The sequence below is a fragment of the Natrix helvetica genome (assembly GCF_964273705.1).
Source record: "Natrix helvetica genome assembly, chromosome: 2".
NCBI classification, from domain to species: Eukaryota; Metazoa; Chordata; class Lepidosauria; order Squamata; family Natricidae; genus Natrix; species Natrix helvetica.
This window is the reverse complement of record NC_138552.1, coordinates 207,692,945-207,710,945: the sequence shown is the minus strand read 5'-3', so window position 1 is coordinate 207,710,945 and position 18,001 is coordinate 207,692,945. Positions and strand designations below refer to the sequence as shown.

Below are 18,001 nucleotides of genomic sequence, written 5' to 3'. Positions count from 1 at the left end.
ATGTTGATGGCTATAATTCAAAAGTAGTCAGGGACAGGATCTAAAATGAATTTGACTTTGTGGATGGAGACCAATAATTTAAAGGGGAAAAATGAGTGCTTTAAGTGGTTTACAGTTTATCACTCAGTTCCTCCCCAACCTTAAATTTTCTCCTATCCCCCAAACAACTGAAAAAGAATAGTGGTGGGTCACATGCAGGCTGCAACCTCATATTTTGCATACTTTTGTAACAGTATAATGAGAGCTGGACCAAGAATCCAAGTTAGTCTAGGCCCGATTTCTATGTTGCAGTGAATTCAATTATAAATCATCGTTTTCCAGCAGTATGCAAATTGCTGTGATCAGCGTGGATTAATTATTGGCAAAAGAATAGACACTATTAATTGAATCCTGTGTTTTATTTTAAATTTCCTGCACATTCGGCTTAAAAAGACAACTAGCTAATTAATCTGGATGTTCTCATAAACTAACAGGTTATCCAATACTTATTACAATTACAGCAAAGCCAAAGAATTCGGTTGAACAAACCACCTAGTTAATTGTTCCAAATTTTAAAAAATGGAGTACATTTATATCAGCTGTACCTGCATTAGAGCAAATAAAATATCTAATTACAAGAATGTTCAAGAATGATGATTACAAGAATATTAATAACCAGTGTTTCTCCTAAACTACATGGAGATATGATTGATAAGTGCTATTAGAATTTTAATCAATTGCAAAGTACTTCAGACAAAAATTCCAGTAACATTGCTATATGCTACATGACAATTGTCTGATTACTATAGAATCATTTAAGAAATGAAACCTGTGTTATATATGGAAAAGGATGAACACATGGTTGAAAGAAAAATAGTTAAGTCCAATAATTATGTTTTATCAGTAATATATTTAAACTTTACTGTAATAAATGCATGAATTAATGATGTATAATATGATAGATACAGGTGATTGTTGAGTGCCCTTTTTTGTTTGAAGCAAACGTGATTTCCATGTAACATATGAAACAACCTATGATATGGCTTCTTTATGTACACTTATTTACATTTTAGGTGATTAAGAATGAAATAGCTGACAAGGACAACGAAATCCCAAAGCTAGAAGAGGATGCTCAACTTTTCTCTCAGTATCTTACTTCTGGAGAATCAGCACATATCAAAGCCAAGATGACACAGATTAAGAGATACTGGGAAGAATTCAGAGACCACACAGAGAATTTGGAAGGAACCATCGCAGGAAGGGCAGCGGTGCAGCAAAAATTTGAGGAAAATTTTAGAAAGGTAGAACACATCGATTTTGTCTAGGCCATTCAAAAAACACAGTGACAGTTGAGTGCTAAACCACATTAAGACACAAATGGTTTACAGGTAGCTCTTGACTTATAACAGTTTGTTTATGACTTAAGTCATAAGTGACTTATGACCTTCTTTCATACTAATGACTGTTGCAGCATCTCCATGGTCACATGATCAAAATTTGGATGCTTGGCAACTGGTTCCTATTTATGGCAGTTGCAGTGTCCCAGGATTCATGTGATTTCCCATTGGCAATCTTCTGACAAGCAAAGTTAATGGGGAAGCCAGATTCATTTAACCGTGTTACTAATTTAACAACTGCAACGATTCACTTAACAACTCTAGCAAGAAAGGTTGTAAAATGGGGCAAAATTCACTTAACAAATGTCTCACTTAGCAACATAAATTTTGGACTCAATTGTAGTCGTAAGTTGAGGACTACCTGTATTTAAATATTGTTTTAAATATAATGAATGGAGAACTCTGGAAACTGAAATCCACACATCTTAAAACATGCAAAGGTTGAGAAACATTAATTAAAGTATTTGCTTCAAAAATAGTTGCTTCAAAAATTTTCATGGGTAAAATGCTAGAATTAAAGATAAAATATGGTAAAATAGATTGGTTGGACACAACAAAACAATAAATATATCATATCCCCCTATATTATGAAAAGATTTTCACTTTTTTTTTTTATTAACCATGATCTAGAGTTATATCCAAATCAAGTTGTTTTTAAAGTATGGATTGCTTGAAAAAAAGGCAAATTAATAATCAGTTATTTGAAATTGGATTTCTTCAAACCATAGTTACATGCTTTTAAGGAGCCTGTGTGGAGGATGAAATGCAAAAAGTGGGAGAGAAAATATGCTTGTCTGAGGCTTCCTGTAATTTATTCTGTCAGAACAACTTGTGGTTTATTATGATGTCAGTCAATCAAATATTTATTGCAGTCATCATGACAGTTATCTTTGGTTAACTTACATATTTTTAAAATAGTCCTTCTAGTCAAAATGTTGTTACTATAAACTTCTGTTTTAAGCAAACTTGCCTCAGGCTAAATCCTTCCTTATTTCCTACCATCAAATAGCATAGAAAAGTGTTTGCACAGTATTGTGCAAAAATGCTGTAAATTAGGAATGCTTTAAGATATAGAAGTGTTAATAGTCTATTTTTATCAATTAACAAAATGGAAAGTAAATAAACAGAAGATAAATCCAAATCAAATCAATATTTATTGTGTCCCCACCTTTGCCTTCAAAGCAGCATCAATTCTTCTAGGTACACTTGCACATAGTTTTTGAAGGAACTTGGCAAGGTTTTTTCAAGATTGTTCAAAACATCTTGGAAAACTCATTCTTTTGTATATTCATGTAATCCCAAATAGACTCAATGATGTTGAGATCAGGGCTCTGTGGGGGCCAAATCATCACTCCCAATACTTCTTCTTTACACTGAAGAAAGTTCTTAGTGGCATTGGCTGTATATTTGGGGCCATTGTCTGGTCCTGCTGCAGAATAAATTTGGAGCCAATCACACACCTTCTTGATGGATAAAACCTGCCTGTATTTCTCAGCATTATGGACACATTGGTCCCGACCAAACCTCCAACTCCATATGCAGAAATGCAGCCCCAGACTAGCAAGGAACTTCCATCATGCTTCAATATTGCCTGCAGATACTCATTATTGTACTAGTCTCCTTCCCTTCGGTGAAAACATTGTTTCCTGTTATAGCCAAATATTTCAAATATTGACTTATGAATCCAGATAACTGCTGCCATTTTTCTGTATCCCATTATGTTTTTTTTTTTTGTGCATAGTTGAGTCACTTAGCCTAGTGTTCAATTCCTGGACTTGGTGATGTTGCTGGTGAAGTTTTGGTCAGGTTCTTTAGAAGTGGTTTGCCATTGTTTCCTTTCTAATATAAGAGAAAATGACTGGTCTAAGATTACCCAGATGGCTTTGTGCCTAAGGCAAAACTAGAGCTCACAGTTTCTAGACTGATGCCTTAACCATTTCGCCATATTGACCGTCACTTTAGCATAAATTATTGTTACTGATTTTTTTAACAAGCATAGTAATCCTAGTGATACCGAAGAATATTATTTTAAAAACAAATCATTCTTAACATCTCAGTATTAGGATTAACATAAGTAACAAATACCAGTTTAATCGCATGAACTGTTATTACAGAAATATCAGCAAGTGGCATTATTACTCTCACAGACCATATTAACTTTATGAGCTATTGCAACTCATAACATATATCCTGAAGAATCCCAGTTTAATTATTTATAATGAAATAAAATGGCAATGTAACTTCCTCTTCTTCCTTTTCCTGTTCTTCTTTTGTTTTATTAATTCAGATCCAAGAAGATTTAAGCAGTTGTGAAGCCAAACTGATGGAGCTTGATAGTCCATCCTGTTCATTAGCAGAAACTTATAAGTCTCTACAAGACCTTATGGTAATAAAAACTTGTAACTTTTTGTTTTCAAATGTTATCACTTGTTTGACAGGATCAATAAATAAATGGACATGGTTATAGTCAGAATTTACCAAATAAAGAAATATGAGATTTCTGTGATCAACCACTAGTTTGTCGTGACACAAATTAAAAGCTCCACTTGATAGTTGCCTTAAGCCTTTATTTTATATCTACAATATGAAATATATCATTTATAGACAATTGTTAAGTTGAAAAAATTGTATTCACAAATTGAGAGATAATGTACTATAGCTAAGCATGTATACTTTCTAAAATTGCTTGTATAAAACCTAGTTTGAAATTTAATTGTAACTTTATTACAACGTTGCAATATATAAATGGATTCTGTTTTGTGGCTTTGTATAAAACAGGATCTCTCACAAGATCTGGAAAAAATAAATCAAGCATTGACTTCTTTATCATCTTGCTGTCGCAAACTTACAAACAAAGAAAAAGCAAACCAAGATATTGTCATGCTTCAGGAAAAACATGAAAATATTATGAAACAAGTGAAAGAGAGACATGACTCTTTAGAGACTCATCTTGTACAGTGTCAGAGGTAAAAAATACCCTATGTCCTCTTCAGCTACAAAAGTTTTTGCAGATTAAAAAAAATATTTTAGTAGCACTGGATTAACGGTATTATTTATTTATTACAATATTCCACTAGATTGGAGAAGGAATTGTCTACCTTTTTGACTTGGTTAGAGAAGTGTGAAACTGCAGTCAGACCTACAGAACAGCATGTTTCTGCTGACAAAATTAAACTAGAAAATGAACTACAATTACTTCAAGTAAGATTTCCGGGTTGGCAACTCAAATGTTTCCCTAATTTTATAGTGGCTTCATTTTTATAAAATGACATGGAACTCTAGCAATGGAAATAACTCTCTGCTGAGTATTTTAAATTAAGCAAACCAGAACATAATGGAATAATCCATTCCTTGAAAATAACTCAATGTATTGAATTTGGTGAATAATTTAAAAGAAATAATATGCATGGCTAATGACATAAAGATATGGCCTCCTTTCATTGAATTTTTAAACAACTTTTAATGGCCCGTAATCCCTTGCATTGGGGTGGAGTCGGGGCAACTGAATGGAGTTGAGTGATTACTGGCCGGATGCCCTTCCTGTCACCAATGCAAAGTTCACAGCTGATATTTACTCATTTTGCCCAGAGAGAAATATCTGCCGCAACCTCGATCAAACTAACAACCACCTGAGTGTGAGGGGAGAGCTCCATCTCTAGGCCACTGTACCACTCAGCCTCCTTTCATTGACTAAGACATGAAAACAAAACTTTGAGCATTTATTGATAGCCTGGTAGTTTCTATGAAGTAAATCCAATAATTTCTTATATTTCAATTTGAAAAGGTAATTCATTATGTCTTTTTAAGTCTTTAAACCATCACTCAGTTGCCTTTGTAAATCAGGTGAATCCATCTCAGTTGTGTCCAGAGGAATTTGTTCTTCAGTAGAAAGTTCTAATTATAGTAAAGAGTTAAAATGCTCAAGCACTTCAGGAGCTCATAAACCAAATGTTTCCTTTAATGTAGCCATCTTATGCTCCGGTAATTGCCCTTCTAGGTTTTGTTTTACAATTGGCATATACTGTAAACAAGACTCCTTTCCTACAGAAGAGGCTCTTTCTATTCACTCTTCCAAAAAGAAAATGTCCATTTAAATGTTTTAAACTCTCAATTCTAGTTCTCAGTTTTTTGCGAGACAAGTAAAAATCAGTAAAGTTCTCTAGCATTTCTAAATACCATTACCTCAGTAATAATGATAAACCTCAAAGAGAGACAACTGTTTCAGAAGAAAGTCTCCCTTTAATGGAAGAAGAAATTGTAATACAAAAAGTACATGAGAAATGAGGAAGATCAGTTCTAGTGTTCCTAAATCTGAAGCCTAAATTAAGAGATTTAAGCTTCTATGTTTTTGATAGCTTGGTTATAATTTTTAAATGTGTAACAAGCTGCACAACTTTCAAAATGACATGAATGCCTATTTTCCTAGCCGGAAGTCAGGGTGAAATCTTGAGTCTTCCTGAAGATTTCTGTAAATATTCTTATCTAAGATAAATTCCCCAATTTCTGTAGGTCACCATTGGGGAATAAACAGTAGAATCTTTAATTGAAGTATCAATATAATAAAATTACATAATACATTTGAAATTCTTATTGGACTGTCTTTTACTTTGTGTATTTTCAATATTGGTTTTGGGAAACAAATTCTGGGCAAGCTTCTGTAGAATTTCAGGTAACTGCATTGAACATTGCAAAAGCACCTTCCCTGAAACCAGGCACTAAGACTCTTGCATATATTTATATTTATTTTAGACTTTTTATTGTTCTTATTTTATAATTGTTTCGTAATTTCCATGCTCTATAAGCTATTTATCTAATGCATATTTTTATGTTTCTCAGGATTTGAAAATGGATATTGCATCTCATGATTCGCATTATACCAGCCTCTTCCAGTTGAATGAGACGCTATTTAAAGCAAGTTACAGTGAAAGTCTGAGACCAGTTAAAAAAGAATTAGAAAAACTTGATGAAAGATGGAAAATTCTACCTCAGACCATTAACAGGAGGTTTGTATTTATGTAATAGTGCTTAATTACTATATATTATAACTGACTTAATATAATACAAATCCACAAGTTTCATTACATGTCCATAGAAATGGACCTACATAATCTGAACATTACAGAAGGTTTGTAGAAAATACAGGAAACCAATAAATCTCTCCAGATGTGGAATCACTGCAATTTTTCTTCTTTTATTTTGGAAGAAGTTTGAACCACTTTTTCTTTTGAGCCATAGAGGCAATAGTCTCCCTTCTGCAAACCACAGCCAAAGGTCTGTTTCTCTGGTTTGCTTTATAATGTTGATATTTTTCCAAGCAATATAATGATTAGTTCTAATGTTATACTAAGTCCAAGCCTCATTATGGTTTTGCATTATGTGTAAATCTAGCTAGAATTATCCCTACACTCAAGATTTCCAAGTCGGGATATAGTTCTAGATGTGTTTGTTTATTATTGCCTCGATGTTCTCTGAAAAAATGAATAATGAAAGTAATATTGATTATTTGCTGACTGTGTCTATTGTCTACTATGCTTTTCTTCAACTTCTTTTCCTAGTCTATGGTTTAATCTTACGCTCCAGTATAAAATGAGATCATTTGGGAAGTGTGTGTGTGTGAGTGTGTGTTTGTGCGCGCGCAAATGACTCTGTCAGAATGTTACCACTTTCATTAAAGTTGTTCATTGTAAGAATTTTATATACATTGAAGGTTGACTTAGTCTCCTTTTGGATTTTTGTGCGTTTCTTATTTCACTATTTATAGTCATGTGAAATGTGTATAAACATATATCCACGCACATTGTCACATTCATTGACATATAATAATTATTATTACATCTGGTTAATTAGAACTTGATTCAGTGCTTATGACATGACATTAGTCATTAAAGACCCAAAAGACTGTGTGTTTCATGTGTTTTTAGTTTTCCTGCACCACATCAATATATCTGGTTCTCTAGAAATGTTTATTTATTCAAAAGGTATTTATTTTCATTTAAATTCAGTTTATACTTAGAATTCTCAGACTAAGTGTGCCTTATAAAAACAACTACAGAACCTAACCAGTGAAAATATATCCTGTTTGTTATGATACCTCAGCTATTGTATTATGCTTGTTTTCATCTTGTTTTGTATTTTCTGATTAGATTTTTTAGTACTTTTTGGGGGGTGGATTATTAGCTGTCCAGCATCATGTATAAAAACCTTGGCCATATAAATTATCTAAATTAATGAATTAAATAATCCCATTATTAAATTTACAGATTAAAAGAAGAAGAAATCTTGAAAGGCTGTTTAAAAATCAAGTCGCACAATGAGTGATTAGCATCATTTTTTAACTTTCTGTTAAAAGAAGTTCTGTTTCAGACGTTTGATGTACTTTAAACAGAGCCCTTTCAGTACATCTGGGGGTCTGTAGAAATATGGAAGGATATGCAGAAAACATTTCCTGAGATTGATTAATAATTTGAGTAGATATACTGTATATATCAGTGATGGCAAACCTTTTTGGCATCAAGTGCCCAAACCGAAATGCACATGCACGCACGCACTGGAGCACCGGAAACCCGAAGGTCAGCTAGCCAGTGGGGCATGCCTTTTTTTTGGCTGTTTTCAGGCTGTTTTGGGGGCATTTTCAGATCGTTTTTCTGCTGTTTCTGGGCCAAAAACAGCCCTGAGAATGGCTGGAAAACAGCCCGGAAAACAGCCCGGAAAACAGCCTGAAAATGGCCCCCCAAACAGGCTGTTCTGGGGCATTTTTCAGGCTGTTCTTCAGACCGTTTTTCAGGCTGTTTTTCAGGCCATTTTCCATTGCTCTAGCATCCACGACGACCAGCTGGCATGTGCGTGCCAGAAACCAGAAGAGCAGCTGGCAATTGCACGGGTGCTCACAAAGAGGGATATGCATGACACATGTGGCATGCGTGCCATAGGTTCGCCATCACCAGTATATATAATTGTGCCATGTTTTTTAAAGCATGATTTTATCAGAGTTGTATGAATCTTCCAATTCCCTATATAGATTGCTATATCGCATAATAATAGCTTTTTTGTTGCATTGTTTTGTTGTTTGTTGTTACTGTTTGTTGTATTGTTGCACATATCTTCAGGCATAAAGGCAAACCTAGAATTCTTTTCTAGTTCTGCAGTTTTAAAAGCAAAAACTATTGAAAGTTCTGGTGAAAGAGTAAATGCCATACATTTACTAACCCTGGTATCTTCTAGGATAATTTTCCTGCAATCTGTGCTTGATGAACACAGACAGTATGATGAGCTTCTTCTCAGTTTTTCTGAATGGATCAAACAATTTCTTTGTAAACTACAGCTAACATCAGAGATTGATATAACCGATCAACAGCCCGCTATATGTCAAAATAAGGTAAAATAATTCATAATGGACCAAATAATAAAGACGTTCTGGGACATCTTTAGTAGAACACAGGTTCTTCCTCTTACGTACCCACATCCCAAAGAACCATCTCCATCCGTCATGTTATTTCTCAGAAACTGCAATGGCAGCATAAAGAGAGGTTTTTTCTTCTTTGCATTCTGTCTGCTGCTCCCCACCCAAGTGAAGGGTGAGCTTTGCAATTTGTCAGTTTCCAAACTGCTATTGCAATAGCAAGAGTTATACATTTCATGTCACTAATCATAGGTTTACACATTTTTTAAAAAATCTTTCTCTCGGTCTTATAGGAGCATAAATTAGAAGTGGAAGGAAAAAACAAAGAGCTACAGAGTCTGAAGAGCCATGTTGAAAAGTTGTGTTCTTTCACTCAGCCAGAAGATCACAGTGTATTCCAAAATAAGGTTGAAGACTGTCTCCAGTTGTACCAAGAAGCTGATCAAGTAATCAACCGCCGTCAAGATGTTCTTCCCCATCTCAAGTCCTTTTTAGAGCTTCATATCTCTGCATCACATGTACTTCACCAGTTGAGACAAAGGGTAGAAACAACGCAAAACATAGACAGGTCAAAATCAGAAATGCTGAAGAAGAAGCTAAGTGAGGTTGTTCAAGATGTCAACAAACTGGAATCTACAGCAACCAGTTTAGATGTATCCCTTACTAAAGCCCACTACCATCTAAAACAAGGAAGCTCTCAGCAGAGGAGTTCCAGCAGTAACATTGCCGACAGCATCTGCATAGAACTGGAATCCATTCAGTCTTTGCTTGGATCTAAGCAAAGTGAAGCAGAGGCCCTTAGTGCTCTGTGTTCATCCATCCTAGAGCGTAAGGAACATCTCCTAAAACGAATTGAAGATCTTGAAGAAAGGGCTGACAAGGAAGGACTGAAAGAACCAAGCCTTCAAGAAGTTCAGCAAAGGTAAGCAGAAATCAGGTCCTCAGCAGCATTGGATTTAAAATACGCGTTTCAGTAAGCAAGCATCTCTTTCTTAGTCAAAACTTCATTTTGTGGAGTTTCTCCCACATTTGACCCAAACCGCTGCAGCCAGAATGATTTCTATATTATGCTGTGCATTTATGCTCTTCTTTCATCCTGTAAACAATGCCAAATTTAAGTAGTTGTAATCACTAGCCATCTTCAGACCAAGGGTTGAAAGAAATTGTGAACATATTTTGTTACTATTTTCAAGAAAGCTTAAAAATAATAGCATAATAATTCTGGAATGAAGTATAGATTGGGCCACTTTTTTCCTACAAATGTTTTGTTTTCTCATTTGTTGGATTGGTATTGTACACTAAGTTAAGAGCAGACAACTAAGAGTTACAGATAGTTCTAACTATAATCCTTGAGATGGGTATCAAGGCTGGGTAGCAGTAATGGCTCGTTATATAAAGTGCTTTTTATTTGTTTGTTTTGTTGATATATAGTATTTCAAGACTGCCCATCTTACCCACAGAGTGACTCTTGTGCGTCTTGTTAGCTCTTAAGATATAAATCCTGATTCAGTTAATCAAAAGAGAAATAACTGTACCATAATGTTTTGCATGTTACAATATACATTTTGTAGAAGGCATGCATTGTGGTCAGTAAATGTTCACTATATCATATTGTTGTGCCTTCAAGACAGTACTGACACCTAGTGATTACCTGGCAAGACCCTGCAATTTTAGCAAGATTTTTAGAAGGGGTTTTTCAGAAACTTCTTCCTAGTTAAAGGCTTCTAATGTAATCCTTACATCCATTATATCATGCCCCCCCCCTAGGAAGAAGAAAACATTTCGCCCCCCCCCCGCGCGACTGTAAATAGTATCATTTGTCTATAAAATTGTTATAAGTACACCTCTGCATAACATAGCACACCGATCTTTCCTCGTCTCCCACCGTAGTCACATGCTTTCTTTCCTCTTTCCCTCTTAATTGTCTATCCTTCCTTCCACCCTCCCTTCCTCCTTCCCTTCCTTCCTGCCTCCCTTCCAGTTCCCTCCTTCCTCTTTCCTCCTGCCTGCCTGCCTTCTTTCCCTCCTGCTTATCTATGCTTTCTTCCTTCCTTGCACCTCCCTCCCTTCTGCCTGCCTGCCTTCTTTCCTCTTTCCCTATCCTCCTATCCTTCCTTTCTCCCTCCCTCCTTCACTGCCTCCCTTCCAGTTCCCTCCTTCCTCTTTCCTCCTGCCTGCCTGCCTTCTTTCCCTCCTGCTTATCTATGCTTTCTTCCTTCCTTGCACCTCCCTCCCTTCTGCCTGCCTGCCTTCTTTCCTCTTTCCCTATCCTCCTATCCTTCCTTTCTCCCTCCCTCCTTCCCTGCCTCCCTTCCAGTTCCCTCCTTCCTCTTTCCTCCTGCCTGCCTGCCTTCTTTCCCTCCTGCTTATCTATGCTTCCTTCCTTCCTTGCACCTCCCTCCCTTCTGCCTGCCTGCCTTCTTTCCTCTTTCCCTATCCTCCTATCCTTCCTTTCTCCCTCCCTCCTTCCCTGCCTCCCTTCCAGTTCCCTCCTTCCTCTTTCCTCCTGCCTGCCTGCCTTCTTTCCCTCCTGCTTATCTATGCTTTCTTCCTTCCTTGCACCTCCCTCCCTTCTGCCTGCCTGCCTTCTTTCCTCTTTCCCTATCCTCCTATCCTTCCTTTCTCCCTCCCTCCTTCCCTGCCTCCCTTCCAGTTCCATTCTTCCCTCCTTCCTTCTGCCTCCTTCCTGCCTGCTTGCCTTCTTTCCTCTTTCCCTCCGGCGTGTCTGCTTTTCTTTCCTTCCTTCCACCTCCCTTCTGCCCTTCTTCCCTCCCTCCCTGCCAGCAGCTCCTCCAGCATCCCAGCTGGAAGCAGCAGCACAACAGTCGCCGTTACCAGGGGCGAAGGGGTGGCGGTGGCAAGATCGGGTGACCGCCGCCCCTTTGTCCCTTCCCCAACAGCGGCTGTTGCGGTGGAGCTTCCAGACGGAATGCTGGCGGTAGAGCTGCTGGCGGGGAGGCGAGCTACACGGTGGCGAAGACGGGCGGTCCCATGCTTCCCTCCCTCCCACCCCTGCCCGAGCAGGCTTCTTGCACAGCTCCAGCCCGCGGCTCCAATGAAAATCCACAGTCCGAAGTGCTGCCACTTCCAGGCGGGATATATTATGCCTCGCCCACGCCTTCGCCGCCGTTGCACCCAGATGGAAAGGGAGCCTTCGCGCCCCCCTTTACGGAGCCTCGCGCCCCCCCCAGGGGGGCGCGCCCCACTATTTGAGAACCGCTGCTCTATATATTCCCTAGACATAAATGTAATGGTAGAGGTCTAAACTCATATTTGTTATATGCCCAAATCTTGTATTATGAAAAGAAATATTGATATGCTGGGGAAATACTCTTCGTATTTATGTTTTGGCTCTAAGTGCAGTGTATAAACTCAAACTAATTACCTTAACCACTACGTAAAGTAGATTGATTTTGAACTGTGGATATTGTGGTTAATGCATCTAACCTGATTAAAAGATTTTCCTCCATCCGCTGCTTTTTGTAACACTAGATGAAGTGATCAGGATAAATCTGACCCTTTCGTGCTATGTTAATAGGTTCTGATAAAAGAATACCATGATATCTAAATATAGAATCTCAGATGTTAGTGTTTATATTATAATGTAACTGAAGCAGAGGCTGTTAGATCATATTAAACTCTCTTAAATTTTCCAAAGCAAAGTTTGAAAGTGTGATATATGATTATAGATTTTTTAATGATGGTTATATTGGTAGAAATGCTAAAACACTTATCAATCAGGCTTCTAGAAAAATTCCATTAATATAATCACAGTTTCCTCCAGACTTTCTTTAAAGATGCTGAAACAGATGAGCATGCTATATTTATGTTACTTTTATTTTGTAATAGTGGACACCGAAGCAAATTAAAAATATAATTGTTTGATTTACAGGTTAAGAATTTTTAACCAGCTGGATGATGAACTGAATTCTCACCAGCATGAATTGAAATGGCTAATGGGCAAAGCAAAGCAAGTTGCTTTAAAAGATAATCATTTTGCCCCAACAATTGACAAAGAAATTAATTGTTTGGAAGCAACTTGGGATGATACAAAGAAACTAATCCAAGAAAGGTTAGTTAGTTGTATATTTATTTATGTGCCATTTTGTAAAGTTTAACTCTTGGTTTTATCAGCCTCTTAATCAGTCTTTAGTAATAATATATAGATCTGATCTAAAATCTGTATGCTTATATTTGGGACCATAAACATACTTTTGAGGCTAAATACAGTATATAGAGAGATATACTTCTAGGACAAAGAGAACAGTATACTGGAAAAGCCTAGAGTAGACATCCTTCCCTGCTCTATTTTTCATCTGCGAGTAGATAATAATGCAAGCAATACTCAGATCAAGTAAGTTGCTAATTGCTTAAAGGTAAAGGTTCCCCTCGCACATATGTGCAAGTTGTTCCTGACTCTAGGAGGTGGTGCTCATCTCTGTTTCAAGGCTGAAGAGCTAGTGCTGTCTGAAGAAATCTCCGTGGTCATACGACCAGCATGACTAAACACTGAAGGCTCATGGAACCTTCCCACCAAGGTGGTCTTCTACATACATTTTACATGCTTTCGAACTGCTAGGTTGGCAGAAGCTGGGACGGGAGCTCACTCCATTATGCGGCCCTAGGAATTCGAACCTCCGAACTGCCAACCTTGCTAATTGCTTACTGTAATATAATTGCATTACCTTAAGTCCTACTATGTAAACTTCAGTTTTCTAATGCCATACATGGATTGTAGTAAATATTTCGTACTTGTGAAAGTATCAGAGGAATGAAGTTATAATCCAATAAGAAATGTTACCTATCAAACCACTGTCAGCCATCAAAATGGGCGTTGATACTTACCTGATACGCTCATTCTCACTGCAGGTGGAGACGGCAGTCATGTAGGGTTCACTCTGTCCAGTAACCTATAGGCTGAGTCTATAGATTATAAAGCCTTCCTCCTTGCTGCTCTTCCCCAGCTTTTAGACAAAGACATGATGTAGACTGACATGTAGTTGATATGGAGAAGGAGAATAAAGGGAAGCCAAGAAAGGGGGAAAAAGAACCAACTTAATCCTAATGAAGGAGAACCTTGACCGGAACAGGGCGGGGGGTGACTGCTGTCTCCACCTGTAGTGAGAATGAGTGTATCAGGTGTATCTCCACGATTGGTGGAGACAGCAGTCATGTAGGGACATATCCAAGCTAGTTCCTAATTAAGGGAAGGATCTGGTCCCCATGGAAGAGGAGTCCAGAGAATGGACTTGCTGTAATACCCTCCTTCCAAAGGCAGCTTCAGCTGAAGTAAACCGGTCTATTGTAATGACGGATAAAGGGAATGAGAGAAGTCCAAGTGGCCGCCCTACAAATCTCCTCCACTGACACCTGAGTAGCCCAGGCAGCTGACGTGGCCACACTACGAGTGTACCCTGTGGAGAAATGAGATCATTGGCTCTCTAACCTTTAGAGATACAGGTTCTAAACCAGCAACCTATGGTGGAGGAGGAGACTTTAGAACCCAGGGAAGCTGGCTGAAAAGAGACTAGCAAGGCTTCAGAACGCCTGAATGTAGCTGAGTGTTTGATATAGATACGTAAAGCCCTGTGAACGTCTAGGGAATGCCACATTTTTTCTAACCCCTGAGAAGGATTGGGACAAAAATTAAGGAGAATCAGTTCCTGAACCTTATGAAAGGCTGAGTTAACTTTGGGCTTAAATGTCGGATCTAGACAGAGAATGACTCTATCTGCATGAAATATACAAAGGTCGCTTCTAATAGACAGAGCTGTAATTTCGGAGATTCATCTTGCTGACATCACTGCGATCAGAAAACAGACCTTGAGTGTGAGATGTTGAAGTGATACGGTCTGCAATGGCTCGAACAGAGCCCTGGTCAGAAAGTCTAAAACTTTGGTTAAGTCCCATGTTGGATATCTGTGAACAGTCGGAGGATGAATATTGGTCGCTCCACGGAGAAACCGACGTATATGCGGCAGATGTGAAATGGGCTCACCTGTCGGTAGAATCAACACTATAGAGAGAGCTGCCACCTGACGCCTTAACGTGTTTTGTGAAAGACCTTTGGTGAGGCCTGTTGGAGAAAATCTAGCACATTAGCCAGAGAGGCAGACAAGGGAAGAATGTCAGAAGAAGAACACCACTTGATAAACACTGTCCAGGTTACATCGTATATTCGAGTCATGGAGGGGCGGCACGAGGCTTGAATGGTTAGAATGACACTGTCCGACAGCCCATCCGCTCTCAGCGCCTGCCGCTCAACCTCCATACAGTTAGACATAACCAATGTGGGTCTGGATGCTGGATCGAGCCTTGTGAGAGGGACAGTCTGTGTGGCAGAATGCGCCAGGGAGGTATTACAGATAACATCATTAAGTTGCTGAACCATGGACGGCAGGCCCAATGTGGTGCCAGAAGGAGAATTTCCGCCTCCTCGTCTAGCATTTTCCATACCACCCTCTGTATTAGTGGCAGAGGAGGGAACGTGTACAGAAGGCCCGGGGGCCAACGGCACAACAAACCACTCACCCCCTCCCCTCCCGGCGACGCATACCTGGTGAAGTACCGTGGGAGAAGAGCGTTTTCCCTTGAGGCGAAGAGGTCGAGTACCGGTCTCCCGTATCTACGGGATATCTCCAGGGCAACCTCCAGCAATCCGCTCGAAAGAGAAGTGTCAGAGCCACTCCACTGCCTAATACAAGCCTCCGATGATCGCTGACAGGAAAAAAGCCTCTGTCGCTTTAAAACGGCTGTCCCAGCTGCGCGGCTAGCTACGCGGCAAGGGACAAAGCTCCTTCCTTAATATACACACTGCCCCTGCCTGCAAGATCTTAAGAAATGGCAGGGGTTGAAATATGGAAGTTTTAGAAATAGCCAATCAGTAAGAAAGAACAATATAATCAGAGAAATACAACTACACATCCAGCCCAGAACTGGCTGAGTCTAAAAACTGGGGAAGAGCAGCAAGGAGGAAGGCTTTATAATCTGTAGACTCAGCCTATTGGTTACTGGACAGAGTGAACCCTATGTGACTGCTGTCTTCACTAATCGTGGAGAATATGTTCTGGTATCGATGTTACAGTGATTCTTTCCTTTGCAGGCAGGAGCAGTGTTGCATCCTTCTTGATATTATAAGACAGTATCACAATCTGAGAAGTGCAGTTTCTAAGGCAATAGAGGTTGCCAGTGCTGTAACAGTGGCCAAAGCCGTGCTAAAAGACCAGGGAGATGTGCGAAGGGCCTTATCAAAGGTAGTTTTAAAATATCTTTGTCTTAAAAAAATGTTTGTGGGATGCATATTAGTTTCTTAATCAATTTCTTAAATCTTCACTTTTGAGGACAGATCTTTAATTAAAATGAAATGTGCAGCAGAGGTCATATTTCAAGTATTTAAATCAAAATTGAGGTATGTTCACAGAAAAGAATGCTACCTCCAAAGTCAAACAAAGCCACTCCCACTCAGTCACATGGCTGGTAAGCCATTCCCACCTGTTTACATGGCTGGCAAGCCACTCCCACCCAGTCACATAGCCGGCAAGCCACTCCCACAAAGCAGGCCACACCTACAGAAGAGGTTCTAAAAAAATTTGAAACCCACCACTGCTACAATGCTTCAACTTATAGCCAGTTCTGTATGATGCCATATTCAGTGGTTATTGAAAGTTACAATGGTAGTTACAGGCCAACATTAACAATAATTCTTGAACAGTGAGTGAGCTAAGATGGACTTGGAATTTTATGGGTTGTCCTAAATATGTAGTGCCTCTGCAGTATGCAGGGGTGATTTTATTTTTCCAATAAAGCAGTGGTGGGTTGAAGCAGGTACGTCCTGGTACGGGTGTACCGGAACCTGCCCGGAGCACCGGGTACCATTCCAGTACAGTGCTCTGGAAGGCCTGCCAGCCCACCCACGCTTCTTACCTGTCTTTAAACTCTTCGGCACTTATGCACATGGTTCATAGAGCGCCTGCCCAATGCTTTGCTGAGCAGCTGGAGCATCGCGGAGGCTTGCAGAGGCAGCACTGTACGGTAAGATGAACGCACGTGCTGCGTGTGTGTGCGCGCACACCACACGCAATTTATGTGGAGGATCCCAGGCCCACCACTGCAATAAAGGATTGCAACCTAAAATAAATTAAGGAGGGTGGATGTTGAGTCTATTTATGCTGTGGATAACAATAATACGTTCCTGTTTATAGCATGAAGCAGCCAGGAATGAGCTGAATGATAGACAGACTGAACTGGACGCCTTCACTAACAAAGGAAAGCACCTCACTGCAGAGCTGAAAAAGATACCAAATTGTGATGCTCGGATGATAAAAACTGAGATGGACAGTACTGTTGACAAATGGCTAGATGTAAGTGTTATATTTGAAGTAAAGTTCGAATAGTTGAATATTCCAATAAAAAACAAACCAAAATACAAGCTTCTTGTGAGAAACTGAATATAGGTAGTCCTTCACCTATGACCATTCATTTAGCAACCATTCAAAATTATACGGGCACTGAAGAAAGTGATTTATCATTTGTCCTTGCACTTACAAGTGTCACAACATCCCCGTGGTCATATGATGAAAATTGGGTACTTGGTAACCAGCACGTATTTACGAGTTTCTTTGCAGTGTTTTGGGGTCATGTGATCATCATTTGTGATGTTCCTAGCTGGCCTCTGACGAGAAAAATAAATGGATTCACTTAAACAACCGTAATGAACCATGTCAAAAAGGTTGTAAAATTGGGCTTTTAACAATTGCGTTGCTTAGCAACGGAAAGTCTGGTCCCACTTGTGATTATAAGTTGAGGACTACCTGTAGAATAATTTTTTTCTTTTTACCATGGATTTTAATCTCTTACTACTTCAGACAGTATCTTGTGGGTATAATTACTAGCAAGTTGATTCTTGCAGAATTAATTTGGAAATGAATTGTTTTTACTGTGTTTCACATACCACAACGTGGTTTATGAAGTTGTGGCATCATTTTAATATCATTATGTTTGTTTTTCTTTTCATAATTAAGAGAAACAAATTTGTGTTTATGAACCTGGTAGTTTCTATTATTAATTCATGATTAAGGCATCGATTACACATCTATTATAGAAGATAGTTAATTGAAGACTTTAATAGCAATTTAGTTGGGAAATTGAATTACATTAAAGTGTTATAAAATTTTAAGAATCGGAACAATTTTGAAAAAGAAAACTGTCTTTCATTTTTGTAAAGCTT

General features: G+C 38.7%; 1 protein-coding gene across 1 annotated transcript in view; it reads left to right on the top strand.

Moving 5' to 3' along the window:
* SYNE1 (spectrin repeat containing nuclear envelope protein 1) overlaps window positions 1-18,001 on the top strand; it is a 325,193-nt gene that overhangs the window by 118,657 nt on the left and 188,535 nt on the right. The window contains exons 33-42 of the mRNA XM_081943908.1: window positions 1,053-1,280; window positions 3,664-3,762; window positions 4,155-4,342; window positions 4,454-4,577; window positions 6,213-6,379; window positions 8,598-8,751; window positions 9,069-9,697; window positions 12,668-12,847; window positions 15,878-16,028; window positions 16,977-17,135. Of these exons, the coding sequence (XP_081800034.1) occupies window positions 1,053-1,280; window positions 3,664-3,762; window positions 4,155-4,342; window positions 4,454-4,577; window positions 6,213-6,379; window positions 8,598-8,751; window positions 9,069-9,697; window positions 12,668-12,847; window positions 15,878-16,028; window positions 16,977-17,135 (2,079 nt within the window). The remainder of the gene's footprint in view (window positions 1-1,052; window positions 1,281-3,663; window positions 3,763-4,154; window positions 4,343-4,453; window positions 4,578-6,212; window positions 6,380-8,597; window positions 8,752-9,068; window positions 9,698-12,667; window positions 12,848-15,877; window positions 16,029-16,976; window positions 17,136-18,001) is intronic.